We start from the raw sequence: 17114 nt of genomic DNA, 5'->3' as shown, positions 1-17114 counted from the left end.
ATGGAGAAAGAAGATGTGATACATATATACAGTAGAATATTACTCAGCCATAAAAAAAGAGTGAAATCTTGTCATTTGCAACAACATGGATGGACCTAGAGATATGGTAAGTGAAATAAGTCAGAGAAAGACAAATACCATATGATTTCACTTGTATGTGGAATCTAAAAAACAAAATAAATGAACAAACAAAATAGAAACAGACTCAAAGGTACAGAGAACAAATTGATGTTCGCCAGATGGAGTCTCTACCTCTATCTAATCTTCCACCCACCACTGATAGGACCCTCCCATCAGAGACATTTGTCTGTGGTAATGAGACCAAACAATGGGGTTTTTGATGGGTCAAAATTGATTACTCTCTCCACACTGACTCAAAGCCAAACACCGACAAAGCTCTGCCTCCCCCAGTTTCAGGATCCGCTTATCAGAAGCCTTCTTTTTCCTGTGATGACACACTGTAAACATCCGCTTTCTTGACTCCCTCCTTGAAATTCCACCAGGCCTAGGGGTCAATGAGGCGAAAACAGACAGGGCTGTCTCTTCCCTCTGCCAATGGGCACCTGCCATGAAGTCACGCTTGGCACCACTGTGTTCTGGACGCAGCCACCAGCATCCATACCTAGAGCTGAGAAACAGTAGTTTTAATAGAGTGTCTAGACGAGGAGAATGTAACATCCTGGAGGCACACATAGCAAGAATTGCCTTGAGCACCTATTGTGTACGCTGCCACACCCCTCTCAATGTTGACAGTTGGGAAGAGAGGCAGAGGCATATGTGACTTGGATCCAACATGTAGAGCTCGACAAGAGGCTTAAAATAAAATATCATATGAGCTCAAGGAAACTAGCAATTGCTTTTGATTTAGGGCAACATTGGAGGAAAAGGCCTTGAAGGATGAGTACAATTGTGGCAGGTGGACAGGGGTGGAGGATAAAGATACTCCACGAAAGGGGTCAGCTGGAGGGAGAATTGCGGGCATTCTGGGTAGGGGAGAGATCTGAGCAGAGGTGACCAGCGTACAAATGTGGATTGGGTAAAGTGAGTAGAGAAGTGTTGCTGGAGTATGGGTGCATTGGGTGGACAGGGGATGAAAAAGATAGATAGAGGCTAGATCATAGAGGCCATGAAGCTGTAGATAAGGAGTTGGATTACACTCCTATATTCCTGCTCCATACAGTTATGTGAGGGAAGGAGGCAACATGCTTGTAAATTACATGGCTTTGTTAATTATTGTACTGGAACCGTTACATTCATTCAAAGAAATTAAGAGCTCAAGCCATCTATTAAATTTGGACTTTATGCCAAAGCTAGTTTGAAGAATTTTTTTTTGTTATTGTTATTCATGGTGTTGGATTGCTTATGACTTAATATTTTTATTAAGTCTTTCATGAGACTTTGGCATGCAGAGAAATCAGGAAGTCATTTCCCAGAGTCGATCTATGTATGCAACATTCTATGGTTAGTTAGCACTTACTGTTGCTTCTCTTTTTAAAAATAGTGTTTGTTTTTCTTCTAAACATGGAGAGTTCGAGGGGATGGGAATAATATCAGATCTACGTTTTGAAAAGATAACTCAGCTAACCCTAGGGTCAATGTTTATGATGAATTGCATTAGATGGAGAGAAACTAGAGGTGGGAATACTAATTTGAGACCTAGCTTACTTGCTTGCTTTCATTCATTCCTTCAGAAAATCTTTAGGAGTACTTACAGTGTGCCAGGCACTGTTCTGGGCATCACAAATATGAGAGTGAAGAAAACAAATGGAACACCTGGTCTCCTTGAGCTTCCTTCTGGGGGAATATAGACAACAGACATATGCATCTACAGTGCCAGGTACTGATAAGCTTTAAGAAGAAAAAGAAAGGAAGCAGGTGAGAAAGATGGAACATGCTGGGTGTGACTTTTTTTCCCTTTTTTTAAAAATTGTGATAAAATGTACATTACATAAAATTTACCATGTTAACCATTTTTCAGTGTACAATTAAGTGACACTAAGTGCAATCACATTGTTGTACAACTATGACCATTATCCGTCTCCAGCACTTGTTTGGGCAGAGCTCTTTTTGATAAGAGTACTTGAAGGCTTTTCCAACACAGTAGACTGAGAAGAAGCCCAAATGAGGGGTGAGAACAGGCTCTGAGCTCAGGGAAGCATGGTCTAGGCCCTGGAAACAGTAAGGCTATTGCAATAGCCTAGGTAAGAGCTGATACAGTAAGGTTTGGTGTCGCTGAAACCCCACCTCCAGAGCACAAAGGAGAATTACTTTCTCCAGGAAGTAATTCATTTAGTAAAGAGGCCACCCTAGATCCATGAAGAGACAGACAGTTCAGTGCTAAGCACAAGATCTTAGTCTTGGAGAGGATTTCATACCCATCCTGGGATCCTGCATCAAAGAGGACATGGTGGTTGTGAATGCAAATTTAAGAGGCTGTGAAGTCTACTGAGTTTCTTTTTTGAGTTATAGGACTTTCTTCCATGAGAGATGAGTAAGGCGTCATGAGTATCTTTGGAATGTCTTTTGGCCTGTTGGTATGTGTTTCGTCTGTGACAGGAGCAATTAGTCATTGATTCAATTACTTATTGAGTACATTCCATTTTTCTGGGTACAGAGGACAACAGGGAAACGCCTATATCTCCTCTATTTTTATATATATTAGATATATATATGATAGATATAAATCTATCATATATATATATCTATCATATATATATGATAGATATATATCATATATATCTATATATGATATAATATATAGATATTGTATATATATAGATATTATTATATTATATATATAGATATTATATCTATATTATATATAGATATTATATATATAAAAATATATATATAAATATATATATTATATATATATATATAGAGAGAGAGAGAGAGAGAGAGAGAGAGAGAGAGAGAGAGAGAGAGAGGAATATTCAGCCTTAGTAAGGTTTTTTAGACCTTGATCCATTCATCCAATCTAATAATTTTGTCATCCATGAAACCTTCGTGTGTTCTGCATTATGTATCTGATTCCTGTTCAATGAAAGATCTAAATCATGATTTCTGACTTATCTGGGTATTTGAAAAATGACCTTGCTGTGGTAATATGTACAGGAGTCACAAAACCAAGTCCTATGCCACAGCCACGTAAAGAGGATCAGGCAATACACAAAAGAAAAGGAACGTGTTCTCCTCCTTCTAGCTGTTCTAATTTGCTTCCCCTGGAAACTTGCAAAGAAACTTGAGTATATTTGCTCTAGGAGGATGCTTGTTTTCTTATTGATATGAAAAGCAAATGGAGTTGTTCTGCCTGTAAGGAGGGGCAGCCCTTGTAAATATAGGCAGAGCCAGTGCAAATTCGTAGTGTAACAATTTTGGGGTGTGTATAATGAGTCTGAAGAATTTTCTGCAAGGCTGATACAGCATGCAATAGTCAGCGTTAGATATACTGTATGTTTGGGCAGGGAAAGCTGAGAATCTACAGTTTATAATGGTGCTACAAGTGCAATTTGACATGCTAAATAACCCATCAGTAACTGAGGTTCGCTTTTATAGGTTCACAATCCTTTATCTGAAACCTTTGGGCCATATGTTTTGGAATTCAGAGTTTTTCAGAAATATGGTGTCCATACTGTATGCACATAGCATGACATAATACTTGCAGCAGAGTCAGGGTGGTCCCCATAGTTAAATCCATGGATATGTTCCCAGTGAAATGTATGATTATTTATACCAAGTGGAATAAGTAAGGACCATCAATAGACTTACATCATCAGCTCAGGCCAGATTTTGCTGCCCGGTTAGTTTAAGAACCAAACATTTGGTTTCTGAGACCAAGTTCTGAAATTTCAGAATTGTGGCTAAGGAATTGTGGCTCTATACTACCTTTTTCTGCGTAATTCCAAAAAAGCGAGGAATTGCTGGAACCAATCTCCTAAGTGGCTACAAAGCTCTAAATCAAGACTCCGCATCTGAATTGCTCAATATCCTTTCACATGCAGCGGGTGTCTGTAACCAGAGGTCCTTTGTTTGGGGTATTTACAGCTGTGGGACCTGAAAACACACAAGTAAGAACTAACATGCAGGGTGTTTTTATCCAGCTCACCAAAAGGCAGAAACCTTATGAATCATATCCAGCAAGGCAGGTGTAGGGCACAGACAGCCGATATCTCCCAAGTGAGTTTGAAAGGATCTTATTACCCAGGATCCTAAGGGGGTTGTTGCCTTGTTGCCTTGGGAACCACAGGTAAGGATAATTAACTCAGCTCCTTATTTTAGTGACTCTTCAGTTCTTGATATGATTTCTCACAGACATGGCTGCCTAACAGTTGCCAGAACCACACTCAAGACATATTGCTTCTGGAAGTTTAACGTGGCACCTGGGACTCCTCCATTTCTGAGGGATCGCGTGGACCATGCTCTCCAAACAGGTCACATACTGGATGACCTCTGCTTTCCATCTCCCGGGTTCCAGATTAGCAAGTACAAGGCAAAGCAACCTGGACAACGCAATTTGTGGGATGGCTTGGGAGCCAGGTAAGTAGCTTTTTGTTTTTTCTGCACTTGTAGGCATTTTTTGGGTTTTTTTTCCACACTAGTGAAGGAACACATAGAACTTTCTTGACAGGAGCGTTTAATCATGTGGAGTCAAGTTTTTTACTTTTGACTTATTATTCATAGAGGAAATCGTACTTTGATGAGATAGTTCAATGTTTCAATTCAACAAATTATTTATTGAGCACATATTATGTGACACTGGGCCAGATGTAAGCTCTATCTGCAAAAGAGTTTAGAGGCAATAGCATGCGTGTGGGTATACATTGAGCAGTAATTTGGAATAGCCTGAGGGCCTGATTTTGACTACTGTAATGTCAGCAGAAAAGCTTACAGGAAAGCTTATAGGCAGAGTCAGCTGGCACAGGCTTTTGCCTACACCGTGCAATAGATGCCTGAAGGTGGAGCAACCATCTTGGACCTATGAGGATCAAAACCAGAGGCAAAGATGGCAGGGCAGAAAAACTGGCAAAGCCTTGTCCCCTTTCTTTTTAAAGATTTTATTGGGGAATTGGGGGAGTGGAACAGCGTTGGGGAATCGGGTGTCACGTTTAGTGTGGCAAGGGCAAATGGGACACGAGAGGGGCGACGCAGATTTGAATAAGAACAAGAGACAGAGACGACAATCGGGGAAGGGCTTGTCCCCTCTTTTAATCTTAGAGTTGCTATACCAAAACTGGACTGTCTGCTTCCAAATATTTTGTGACGTGAAATAAAGTGATGGCCTCTCTTGTTTGGCCGCTGTGGTTGAGATTCTGTTATTTGTAACCAGTCATTATCCTGATACAATATCCTCCTAGAGTTTTTTTCTCTGTATAGATATATAATTTCTAACACTAACAGCAATCTAGGAGGCAGGTAATACTATCCCCAGTGTTAAAAGGGAAAACAGGTTCAAGCAGGTCCAGCAAACGTGCCTGTCACACAACCAGAAAGTGACTGCCTTGGCATGTGTGCCCAGGTCTGTGGGACTCCAGCGCCCAGGCCCTCTCTCCTGTACCACGTGCCTCTCTCTAGAGTTCTTGGACTTGGCAGGGGAAGAGGCTCCTCCAAGACTCTTTTAAAAGTACACATTGTTATAAGACCTTGAACCAACAGCATTAACAAGCATTTGTTTAAAAGGAAAAATGCTGCGTTAGCTCAGATCCCAGGGCTCACTTTCCCTTTTAGCACGATTGTTTTCAGTCCCTGTGCATCTGCATGCGGAGCTGCAGCTATTCCATGCATACTACTTATTATTCTGCTTTTGTCAGCCAGCAATAGTATTTCTTGATGTTTCTATGTCTCACGATATTTTAAATTAAATAAATACTGAATGCAATCTGTAAAAAGAGAAAAGGCAGAGAGGGAGGGATCCATTTGTGCCATAAGTACCCCACATAACACTTACTTTGCATTTTGGTTTATTTTTGTTCCTGTCCTTTGGCCAATGCATTTCATTTTTGCATCGTGATAATCAATGTGTGAATTTTGTATTCTGTCGTTTACACTAAATATTACATCGTAAGCATTATCCACAAGCTCCATGAGGAAAAAAACCTCCATTTTTTTTTGTTCATAATTGTGTCACCTGTTTAACACGATATATAATAATAAAGCTGGTTCAATATGTACTTGTTGACTGAATAAATATTGCTACATATCTCATAGTTAACATACATGTGTCCACATGTTCCTTTTCATGAATATGGCTGTATTTAACTTTCCCTTTATTGTTGGATATTTCCATTGTTTTAACTTTTTGCTCTTCTGAATAATGTTTTTTTGTTGTTGTGGGTTTTTTTTGGTTTTTTGGGTTTTTTTTAGCTGAGCCATCCTGTCACCTGTTGACAGCTCAGCGGCAGCTCAGCTCGGGCCGGGACTCAAACCGCTGTTGCTCAGAGCTCGAACTCTTGAGCGAGCTCTTAACCAACTGAGCTGCTCTGCCGGTCCTTTGTTGGTTTTTTTTTTAAGGAGGGCACCACTCACAGTGGCCCATGCAGGGATCAAACCAGCAACCTTGGTGTTACCACCACGCTCTAACCAACAGAGTTAACCAGCCACCCCTGAATGTTTTGATGGAAAGTTTTGTGCACATAGTTTTCTCTGAATTTGTACTATTGCCTTAAATTAAGATAGAGGCCCAGGGTAAAATGACAGGGCCAAATGACTTGGGCATTTTTTTTTTTTTTACAAAGTCTTGATGCATTTTATGAAAATCGTTTCTGAAAGGCAGGCACAGTTTACAATGGGAATAACAATGTAGCAGTTTCACCACGCCCTCACTTGCCCTGGTTTTTGTTGTTTTCAAATTGCTGCTTTAATTTAAGTGGAAGAATCCCTTCATCAATTAGCAAGCTCAGTTTAGTGTCACAGGCATATTACAACAAATAAGCACCCATTAAAATGTGAGCCCATTATTTTGGTCATGTCACCACTAACCCCACTATTACCCAATGCATAATAAGCAACTCAGCTATATCTCAGCCTCTAATTTCTATGAGTGGCCCATACACCTGGCTTATACAATGTTCGTTGTAATGATTACAGCACTATTATTTGGTTGTTTAGAGCTTTTTGAGCCTCCTAATGAGAAAGATGATTTTTACATTACACTAAGTAATCATATCCTTGTTTTCTGCAAAGTCATTCAATGAATTGTATCTCTATCCATCCCTCTCTCTCTATTTCTGTCTCCATTTTTCTCCCTGGAAATTCAGAGGCAATCCCAGCTCCAGTGAAACTCTACTTACCACGTGTGTTAAAATTAGTGTTCACCAGAGGCGTAACTAAAACTACCGTGATCTTCGGCCTGTCAACACAAAGTACTATCTCTTTATGAGTCGTTTCTCAAAGTCCAAATTAGTAACGTCGTTGAATGCCATAAAGCAGGCAGTGTGCCACTTACTTGAAACTGATACTTTTCTTAGAAAACCGTCCAAAGCTTTGGCCATAGAAACAATGAATCTAGAGGTACCTCCTGGTTCTACACAGTTATAAAGTGCCCAACCTAAAGCATCACACCAATGTAAGCGGACTATCAAGTGTGTTAAGGGGGATCAAAGTAATGCGCCCAGTGATAGCTGAGCGCGGAGCAGGGAACGTCTTTGGTTCCTCCTCTTGCCTTTCTTCTCAACACCGTGACTGGCAGCTACATGTGTGGTGTTTACCTGCCCCATTTCTGCCCCTGCTTGGGGCTACTGCCTGCCTTGGCCCCACAGAGCAGAGACCTGGGATTTCAGAGGAAGAATCCCTTCATCAACTAGAAAGCTTACTGGGGGATCTCCAGACCCAGGAGCAGCCCTGCCCTCAGGCCGGACAGGTGTGACTGGGGATGAGGCCAGGGTTCAGTGTTGAAAGAGCATTCAGCAGTCACATGACCCAGGCCACCATGGCCAACCTGTTTCTGAGAGCTGCAGCTGTCCCCATTCAATCTTCAGGGAGCACCAGGGCACTGTGACCAAGATCTCTCACCAAGTCCCCATCAAAACAGAAGTCCTCTATCCCATTAGGATCACTGCAGGTGTCAACCAGAAGGTACGTGACAGATCTTCTAGTCCACCCTGTGCATTTGTTTTACTTTTGCTTTAATTAAATTCAAAACAGCACCCAAAATGTATAGATCAGTCTTCACCACCATTCCCCCATCCCCCTAAATCACAGCCTCTCCCACTCACCTTTCCCATTAACCACTGATGCTGAGCATCCTTTCAGCCCTTTTTCTACTCATTTGCATATGTATGCATGTGTTTAATGTGTAAACACATTTATACCACATGTATTATTCCATAACTTGCCTTTTTCCTTAGCAATGCATCTTGGAGATTTTGCTTATTGGTTGATATAAACTGTTCGTATATACTATTCTTAACCGATGGAGAGCATTCCTCAGCATCAGTCAGCAGATGATACACCTTAAAAAGTTGTGGCCACCAAATCAGACAAAGCCAAGAAAAACATCCAGATGTCATTTCAATTCAACTCCCCCATTTTTATATAGGAAAAATTTCAAACATACAAAATAGTGGAAAGACTAGTATAGTGAAAAACTTCGGATGTGCTTAGGAGGCAAAATGCCTAAATAACGTGGGACGATATGTGTATTTCTAATGTGGGTGAAAAGAAGAATCACTCGTGTTGTCACCAATTCTAATACTGTGATGATCTGACATCTTTTCTCCAAAGTTCACCAAGAAAGTAATTGTCTGCCTAAGAGAGCAGGCATCTTTTAATCCAAATGAAAATTTAAAATCAAATATAGAAATGGAATATTACACGGCAATAAAATTGGATGAAATATAGCTATACTTAGCAATGTGAATAAATCTTAGATATATAATTTGCAATGAAACGAACTGGTTGCAGAAAACTAAATACAGTGTGATTCTATTTTTAAACAGCTCAAAAGAAGCAAATCCAAACAATACATTTGTTTAGGAAGATTACATGTTTTGGTGAAACTTTCTTTTTAATTGACTATATAATTTAAGATAGTGATTATCTTGAAATGGATGGGAAGAGGTGGGTATAGGATTTGGAAGCCTGTGGTGTGGTCAAAACACTGGTAATTCAATCGATTGTATGTTGGGTTCACGTATTCATTTTATTATATGCTCCAAAGCTTATATAGATGTTACATACATTATTTTATATGTATTAAAAATTACATAATAAAGTTTTACAAGTGAAAATGAAAGCTAGCCTTACAGAATAACAAAACATGTAAAGTTAAGCCTGAAGAACAACCAGGGTTTGAGATTTGTAACTTTAATTAATTGAATATTCATTGTGGAAACAAAGCAAACCTCTGAATAGTCCATTTAGCACATTGTACGGATGTACAATTGTTTATCCAGACATTCTTTTGATGGCATTTAATTTTAATTATTTTTAAATTTTTAAATTTTTTTTTGCTATTCCAACACAGAGGAATAAGCATTCTTAAGTATATTTCTTTCAGTACTTGTGTGAGTATTGAGGATGGGCGGATAGATACCTAGAAATGGAGTTGCTGCGTTAGAGTGAGGAGACTGAAGTTGAGACGTAGAGGAGTTAAATGCAAAACTCAGGGTCACACAGGCAGCAGGTAGGAACATAGACAAGACCGGGAACCAAGCTCTTTCTGGGGCTCTGTGGTGCACATATCGCCAGTAAAGAAAACACCTGTCTTACCAAGGCAGTGCCCTACTTTAGGCTGTGATTTGACCCTTTCCCCATCCTGTCTGTCCAGCCTGCAGGTGAAGCACAGTATCAATTTCAGAACCTCAGGACACAGAACACAAGAGCTCCCTGTCACAGGAGGCAGCAGAATAGGGCTTTGTCTCCAGGGAAGGCAAGATGGTTTCTATGGGACTGCGTTGGTGCCAGTGGCAGAGAGGGAACCTCGGCTGAGCTCTAAGTCAGAACCCAGAGTTCTTGCCCCATTTTTCACAATACTGCCCCTGTGGCCCATGGAGGCGTCTCTTTATTTCCTTGTGCAGATTTTGAAATGTTTAGTCTTCAGGGTGGAAATGTTTATTACTGAAAATGCTATTTTGCTGGTTACAGGAAAGCACAGACAAAGGAATACATACAGCATGGACCCAGAATGAAAAGAGTGGGTGGGAAAAGCAAAGACGATGTTGGTTACCAGATACGCCAGCCAGGGTCCCTTTCTTCCTACCTGAATACATTCAAAGAAAGTCCAAAATCCGACTCTTCTCTGAAATGTTCATTTCAGATACAGAAATAAATTAAACAGGTGTTTTATTTCGCATGTATGCATATGTGTGTATATTAAAATAAATGTGCCTCCCAAACACATGTGGTAGCAACATCAACACCATACACTAGATTAAATCGATGGTATGGATTAAAACATTTTAAACATTTTCCTAATTTTTTACTAATTTAGGGAATATCAAGTTTCTCCAATTATCTCCTTTTTTTCCAGTGGCTGGTTGGCTTGAATTGGGACCTAAACAAGAAATACACATTGTATTTCACTGACATTACTTAAGCCTGTTAATCTATAGGTTTCTCCCCACTTCATTTTAAATGCCTTGCTACTTGTTGAGGAAAGCGGGTCATTTGTCTTTTCATGTTTCCCACATTCTGGATTTGGTTGATCATACCCCAGTAGTAGTAGTTAACACATTCCTCTCTTCCACTAGTTCCTATAAATTGGCAGTTGGATCTAGAACAGGGGTTGGCAAACTGTGGCTCGCAAGCCACATGCGGCTCTTTGGGGACGTACATGTGGCTCTGAAGTAAAATTGAAAATGAAGATAAAACTATCATAGTTTCATTTATAAAATTTTTAAAGGATATTATTCACATAATGGTGATTTCATGTTTTATGGCTCTCGAATAATTTTTAAATTGTGAGGGACAGGATTGGCTCTTCCATCTCAAAAGTTTGCTGACCCCTGATCTAGAAGCTTGATCAGACTCAGATTTGCTTTTTTGGGCAAGATCATGTCATTTGTAGTGTTGTGTATTCCCATCAGATGGCACATGATGTCTGGTGACGTTTTCTGTGATGTTAGTGGCCATTGATGACCACTGCCTTGATCCATTATTTTATTAGGGTTTTGGGAAAATGCTGGTATTCAAATTTTGTCATTCCTTATTTATGGAGTAGAATAATTTCCCCACCAACTACTTAATTATCCTGAGATACAGTTTGTACATATGTTAGCCTGGGTTTCCCAGGAAGCAGAGCCTTGAAACGTGGGCTTTATGGAGGCGCATGGTCCTAGGGAAAGGAATGAGGTCCTGAGAAGCAGAGAGAGCCAATTCTAGGGAGCCTCACCCAGAAGGCTGCGGCTTCAGGCACCTGATTGGTTGAGTCCGTGTGGCTTGATTTCCGAGAGGTGATATAGACTGAGTCTCAGGATAGTTCATCCTGGGGGAAAAGGGAGGAATGTCTATGTATCAGTTTCTATCCCCCACTGGTGGAAGGTTAGACCATGAAACATTAACTCAACCACCCTTCGGGGTGGTGTATGCATGGCACCAAGTTTCCATGGGTTCCCCACACTGGCATTCACAGAGAAGCTGGGGTGGGAGGTACAAGATGTGGCTCTTTCACGTTATTTCCGCATGAAGCTGGATAGAGGCCACCGAGAACTGGTTGCAGTGACCATCTACCAGGTTGGTCACTGTTTGGTAGGCATTTTGAGTAAAGCAGACCTTGGAATTATTTTTTTAAAGAAAAATATAGGAGTTCTAAATGATAATTCCATTTCAAATTTAATATTGCTTAACTTCTTTGATTTTATATTTCTTTTATACTGAAAAAAATCTTGATTCTTAAAGACATTAACATAATTATTTACAACTAACATTATGATTACTGAAAAGTTGTTTTTGTTTTTGTTAACATTCTCTTCATCCTAGGGTATATACCTAAGGGATGTAGAGTCAGATAGCTGTGTTCTAAAGTCACTTGACAGAATTTCCCTTTACATGGTTAAGCCACCAAGTTGATACCCACATTCATTTGTTGCATTTTGCTTTTTAAAGTTTTGATTTAATTTTTTTCATAATTATGTAAAATTTATATCATGCCGAAGTGAAGCCTACAAAACAAGACCTAGTCAGAGAAGTCTCGTTTCTATTCTTGTATTTTGCATCTTTTCCCTCTCTCCCAAAAAGACAACCATCTTATTTATTAATTTCTCCTTCCATTAAAAACATAAGCAAATGCATGTACAATATGTTTGTTTCTTCTTTTTTGGATAAACAGTGGTATACTTTATACACCTTTATTCATCTTGCTAACACTTTGTTTCTGAAAAACTACTCTTCATCTTTTTAAAAACTGCACTTACTGTTTTCTAGGCTCCATCGACCCACTTCTTGGAATAACGTGTTGATAGGTACCCCCCGAGGTCCAAAGTAAGTGAGCTTGAGTTGTCTAAGAAGCCCTGTCATTCATTCCATTACAGGCAAAGGTTTGTGTAGGGAGGAGGGACGAAGGTTTGGCAGTCATAAGTAAAGCTGTCTAGAAAAATATGAGGGCATGACCTTCCCAGGAATTTTTCTTTTATGGTAAAAAATGCGTAACACAAAATGGACCGTTTTAACCATACAATTCAGCGGCATTAAGTACATTCACATTGTTGTGCAACCAACACCGCCATCCATCTCCAGAACTTTTTCATCAACCTAAACTGAAACTGCACGCATTAAACAGTAACTCCCCAGGATTTTAAACCGGACTGGATGAAAGGTTCACCTGCTTGCCAGGTGCAGTTGGGCACGAGGAAGATTCTGCCGTCCGGGCTGAGCAGGGATTCCGGCAGTGACTAAGCTGGCTCTGGGGTTAGCACTCCCGCCCTTACCTATTGTCCCAGCGGGAGGAACCGGTATTTCCGGATTGGGGCCTCAGACCCTGTGATCCCGGCTAAGGGTGAGGTTGGTGGGGGAGGGGAACGGAAGCTGATCTCAAAACTTTCCACCAAAATCCTTAACCTGCTTCTCATCCCTCCCCCAAAAAATCAAAGACCCCAACACCGCCAAACACACAATGGCCCACAACCCTCCCTCCAGTGGTGTTTTAAAGAGTGGCCGAGCTACCTACCCCCTTCCATGCGCGTACCCCTGGAGAGGATTAGAAAGCCGACCGGACCGGAGGCAGGAATAAAGGCAGAAGTACAGCCCATTCCGCTTGCCCTGGGCGGGAAGAAAGCTCAGCGCAGTTTTGCAGAGAAGGGAAGAGGCAGGCAGGTCAGTGGGCGCGCTGGCTGGAGTGACTAGGCGGCCCCTGCGACCGCAGCCCCTACCCCACCGCTGGGTGGCGAGGGCGAGGCCCCCTATCCGGCCTCCCAGACACCCCAAATTAGCAATAAGCTGCGTCTCCTTGCCCGGGCTGGCGCATCTGGCACCCTCGGGGTCTCGAGGAAGCAGGTGACAGCAGCTGCGCACGCCCCGACCCCTCCAGGACGCCGCTTTCTGGCTCGCCGCCGCCCAACTCCCCCTGCCCCCACCTTGGATTTTTTTTTTTTTCTTTCTCCCAAACCTCCAAACAGGAAATAGCTTGAGTCACAATAATACCCAGGAGCGGCCGCTGAGGCCACTCGCGCCCGCCCATTCCCGGGGCAGCCTCCCGCACTGCAGCTCGGACAAGGCGCCGCCAGAGACGCGCGCGGGGAGCGCAGGCGACAGCGACCCAGCAGCCAGCGCCGCGTCGGAGCGCGCCCAAGCGTCGCCGAGAGCTGCCTTCACCCTGCGCCCGACTCCGCCGACCGCAGTCGCCACCCGCCTCCAGGCGAGTATTGCACCCACCGCCCTCTCCCTCCCCGGCCCGGGAGCGCCGGCAGGGCGTCCCGGCGTTGCCAGCCGCGCGGCGGGAGGAGAGCCGCCCCAGGCGCGGCAGCCTGGGCGTCGCCGGGAGACCTCCTTCTTGTCCCGACTTTGGCGAGGGAGGGATTCCCCGGGTGTGGTAGAACGCTTGCACCCTGGATCTGTTGTGCGGACGGAGGTGAGGGACAACGCGAGTAAATGCGAGTTGATGCCTCGCCTCCAGACCTCCTCGGGGGTCTGCTTTTTGGGGTATTGATTTTTCCCTCTCTGCGGGGTGCTTAGCAGATTTTTACTCCCCCCCAACCTCCTCGCTCGCCCCTGGCGCGTTAACATCGCTTCACAGGGCTCCTCTTGGGGAATCGTCTGGAAGTGGGTTCGAGCACGCACCCGGGGCAACTTCAGGTACTTGAGAGCCACTTTCTTTTTCTACCTGGCCTTGCGCCATCTCCCCCAAGGGATGGGATCTGGTTCACTTCCTGTTGAGCTCTTCTTTAACCAGATTTAAAGGGCCTCTGAGTTTCTGTTGGCACAGCCCTTGTTTGCAGTACAAGTCTAGAGGGGGCGGGAGCTGGTGCCTTGGGTATACGCGGGTCGAGGGTTAGCTGAAAGTAGGTGGGGCTGCCTGAGCTGCCAGCGGAGTTTCAGCTGCGGGCCTTGAAAATTCTCGGCACACCTGAGAGCTTGACTATATAGCCCCTGAGGTGCTCGCGGGCCCGCGCACAGCCGGGATCTGTGCACTTCCAGTGCGGCAGAGTCTTGGAGAACCTTTTTTTTTTTTTTTTGCACTTTCTGACCCATTTGTAAGGGGTTAGGAGGCGAGCTTGTCAACAGTGCGGGCGTTGTCAGTTTTCTAGGGCTGCATCGCAAGGTTCTTCTATAGGGAACCCAGTCAAAACTGAGTTGCGAATCTTTATGTTGGATAAAGGCCACTGAATTCCAGGCATTCTTCGAGCTTGAGAAGGGTATTTTCAAGTTTGTTTTGAAGTCTGTATGAGGGCTTTCTGCGAAACTGGCTCTATGTCGATTACCCTTATCATGTATCTGTAGCTGCCTCTTACTCCCGATGGTGGGTGGGTACTCGTGGGAGCCCCCTTCAGTCAGGCCTTCTATCCAAGTTTCTCAACGCACTTTTACAAGTGGTGGTTGGGAGGTGAGTTAAGTTCTTAAACACAAATTCGCTTGAAAGATAAGATCAACCCTCTGTGTTTCCTGGTGAGGGGACCTGGTTCTAGATGGTTAGGCTGATAGGGTAACACTCCGTTTACTTTCTTTTTAAAAAAATTTTATTCGGGAACAGTCATGGTCATTGGGTACACATTGCTTTCACGCTACAGTGGCATAGTTGACTCTTTTAAGAAGGGTGCAGCCCACAAGATTTGGACATGTAGCATACTAGCTTGTGAGTTTTTTGTTTCTCAAAACTTTTATTCTTGGGGTGACTGTTTAGCTCAGTTGGTTAGAGCGCTGTGCTGATGACACCAAGGTTCCCAGTTCTATACCCGCATGGGCCACTGTGAGCTGCACCCTCCTTGAAAAAAGAGTCAACTATGCCATTGTAGCATGAAAACAATGTGTAATCAATGACCATGGCTGTTCCTCAATAAAAATTAAACAAAAACAAAAACCTTTTATTCTTTTACTGTTATGATAAAACATATACAACATAAAACTGACCTTTTCAACCATTTTCAAGTATACGATTCAGTAGCATTAAGTACGTTCACAGTGTTGTGCAATCATCACCACTATTCATTTCCAGAACGTTTTCCTCCATCCAAACAAACTGTACCCATTAAACAATAGTCCATTCCCCCCTCTCTCCAGCTCCTGAGCTTCTGGAGATGGTTGATGATATTTTTGGTAGGGTACAGAAGAGTTTGATTAGGAATGTAAAGTAAAAGTAAAGTTATCTGCCCAAAATATGAACAAACATTGGAAATTCCTTGGTCACTGGCCTGGTGAACAAGGCACTATAGTTCCAGGTTCTTAGAGTGCATGTGCTTTCTTTTAATAGAGACAACACTAACCCATGAGGGATCCTTTTTTGCTTTGGCTGGAAAAGAATGGAGCAGTGCACTAATTAGCTAAGAGTAGATGTAAAATCTCTCTGCGTCATTTTTTTTTTTTTTTTAGCTGAGCCATCCTGCCACGTTTTGGCAGCTCAGCGGCAGCTCAGCTCAGCTGGGACTCGAACCGCTGTTGCTCAGAGCTCAAACTCTTGAGTGAGCTCTTAACCAACTGAGCCACTTGGCTGGCCTCTCTGTGCGTCTTTTAACTGGTTTTATTTTAGATGTCCCATTTATATTGAGTTTAGTTTTTTTTTTAATTTTTATACTGACTCAAATTCATTTCTGAAAGTAGTTGAAATAAACCTTAAGAAAAAAAGTTGTTGTTTGGTATATATATGTATATGGAGGAGGTCACGGAAAGACTTCAGAAAGATTTGAAAAAATTTTTGTAAAATACCCCAGAGTATTTTGTTTCTGCTTTGATGTTAAATGAATCTAATGGTCCAACAACATGATTTCCAGTTGAAAAAATGCTTGTATAATTCAGGGAAACCTTGTAATAATGAAAAGCCATCTGCTTGCATCTGCTTAAAATGGTCCAACTTGTGGTTTGAGGGCATGCTTTTTGGTGAGAACGTGAATGTGAATTGGTGAACTAGTAAAAGTGGTTTCATTCTTGATCTAAGAAAGTCACTGTTATAGATCAAGAATATGGTTCAAAATACATAAGCAATCAGGGATATTGGGAAGATTTAACAAATAGCCAAATAATAGCAGATTCTTCAAGTTCTTCCCAGATCCTTTTTCTCATTCTAAGACTCGACTTTTCTTGTATTATGACTTTCCTCAGAATGAGGCTGTCAGCTTGTAGGAAGGAATTTACAGCTTCCTTTGATTGAAAAGTCCCTTTGAAATGATGAATGAAGATCATTGAAATGGGCAAGATTTGGCAGAAAATTTCTCCCACTTTAGTAGATTCTTGCATTCACAGAATTTCAGATTGTTATTTCCTTTTCACTCTAGTAAGGCACAAGAGAAAAGGTTATCCCTTCTTCCACTACGTTCTCTTCTGAAATTGCATTATAGTTTGGTGTTTTATTTGGTGAACAAATTCTATTTTGTAGTCCACACATGAGAAAAAAATTCCTTAGAAAGTGTTTAATGAATGTTTTTTTTCAGTGATTCAGTGATGCCTGGAGATTCAGTTGGGGAATTTAGTAAAATTTGAAACTCTCCGAGCTATTCCAGACCTGAGTGAGAATCTTTGCATTGGAATCTATAGGT

The 17114-nt window shown here is 42.1% G+C and overlaps 1 protein-coding gene across 1 annotated transcript; it reads right to left on the bottom strand.

Moving 5' to 3' along the window:
- Positions 1-165: 165 nt before the first annotated feature.
- Positions 166-14154, bottom strand: LOC109392536 (uncharacterized). Its single transcript, XM_019661088.1, has 3 exons — positions 13606-14154; positions 13100-13554; positions 166-628 (listed from the first exon to the last, which is right to left on the bottom strand). Exons 1-3 carry the CDS (start codon positions 14152-14154, stop codon positions 346-348), a joined length of 1287 nt encoding a protein of 428 aa, XP_019516633.1. The 3' UTR covers positions 166-345.
- Between the last annotated feature and the right edge of the window lie 2960 nt (positions 14155-17114).

This window comes from Hipposideros armiger, unplaced genomic scaffold (genome assembly GCF_001890085.2).
Source record: "Hipposideros armiger isolate ML-2016 unplaced genomic scaffold, ASM189008v1 scaffold_335, whole genome shotgun sequence".
NCBI lineage: Eukaryota > Metazoa > Chordata > Mammalia > Chiroptera > Hipposideridae > Hipposideros > Hipposideros armiger.
Note: the sequence above shows the minus strand (reverse complement) of the source record. Positions and strands in the feature narration are given on the sequence as shown.

What these genes read in the sequence shown, in the direction of transcription:
- LOC109392536 (XM_019661088.1), bottom strand. Translation starts at nt 14,154, where the DNA reads ATGTTAACGCGCCAGGGGCGAGCGAGGAGGTTGGGGGGGAGTAAAAAT. An exon ending in GGAGGCTGCCCCGGGAATGG is followed by an intron (nt 13,555 to 13,605) that starts GCGGGCGCGAGT and finishes TTGTGACTCAAG; the next exon opens with CTATTTCCTGTTTGGAGGTT. An exon ending in GGGTACGCGCATGGAAGGGG is followed by an intron (nt 629 to 13,099) that starts GTAGGTAGCTCG and finishes ACTGTTTCTCAG; the next exon opens with CTCTAGGTATGGATGCTGGT.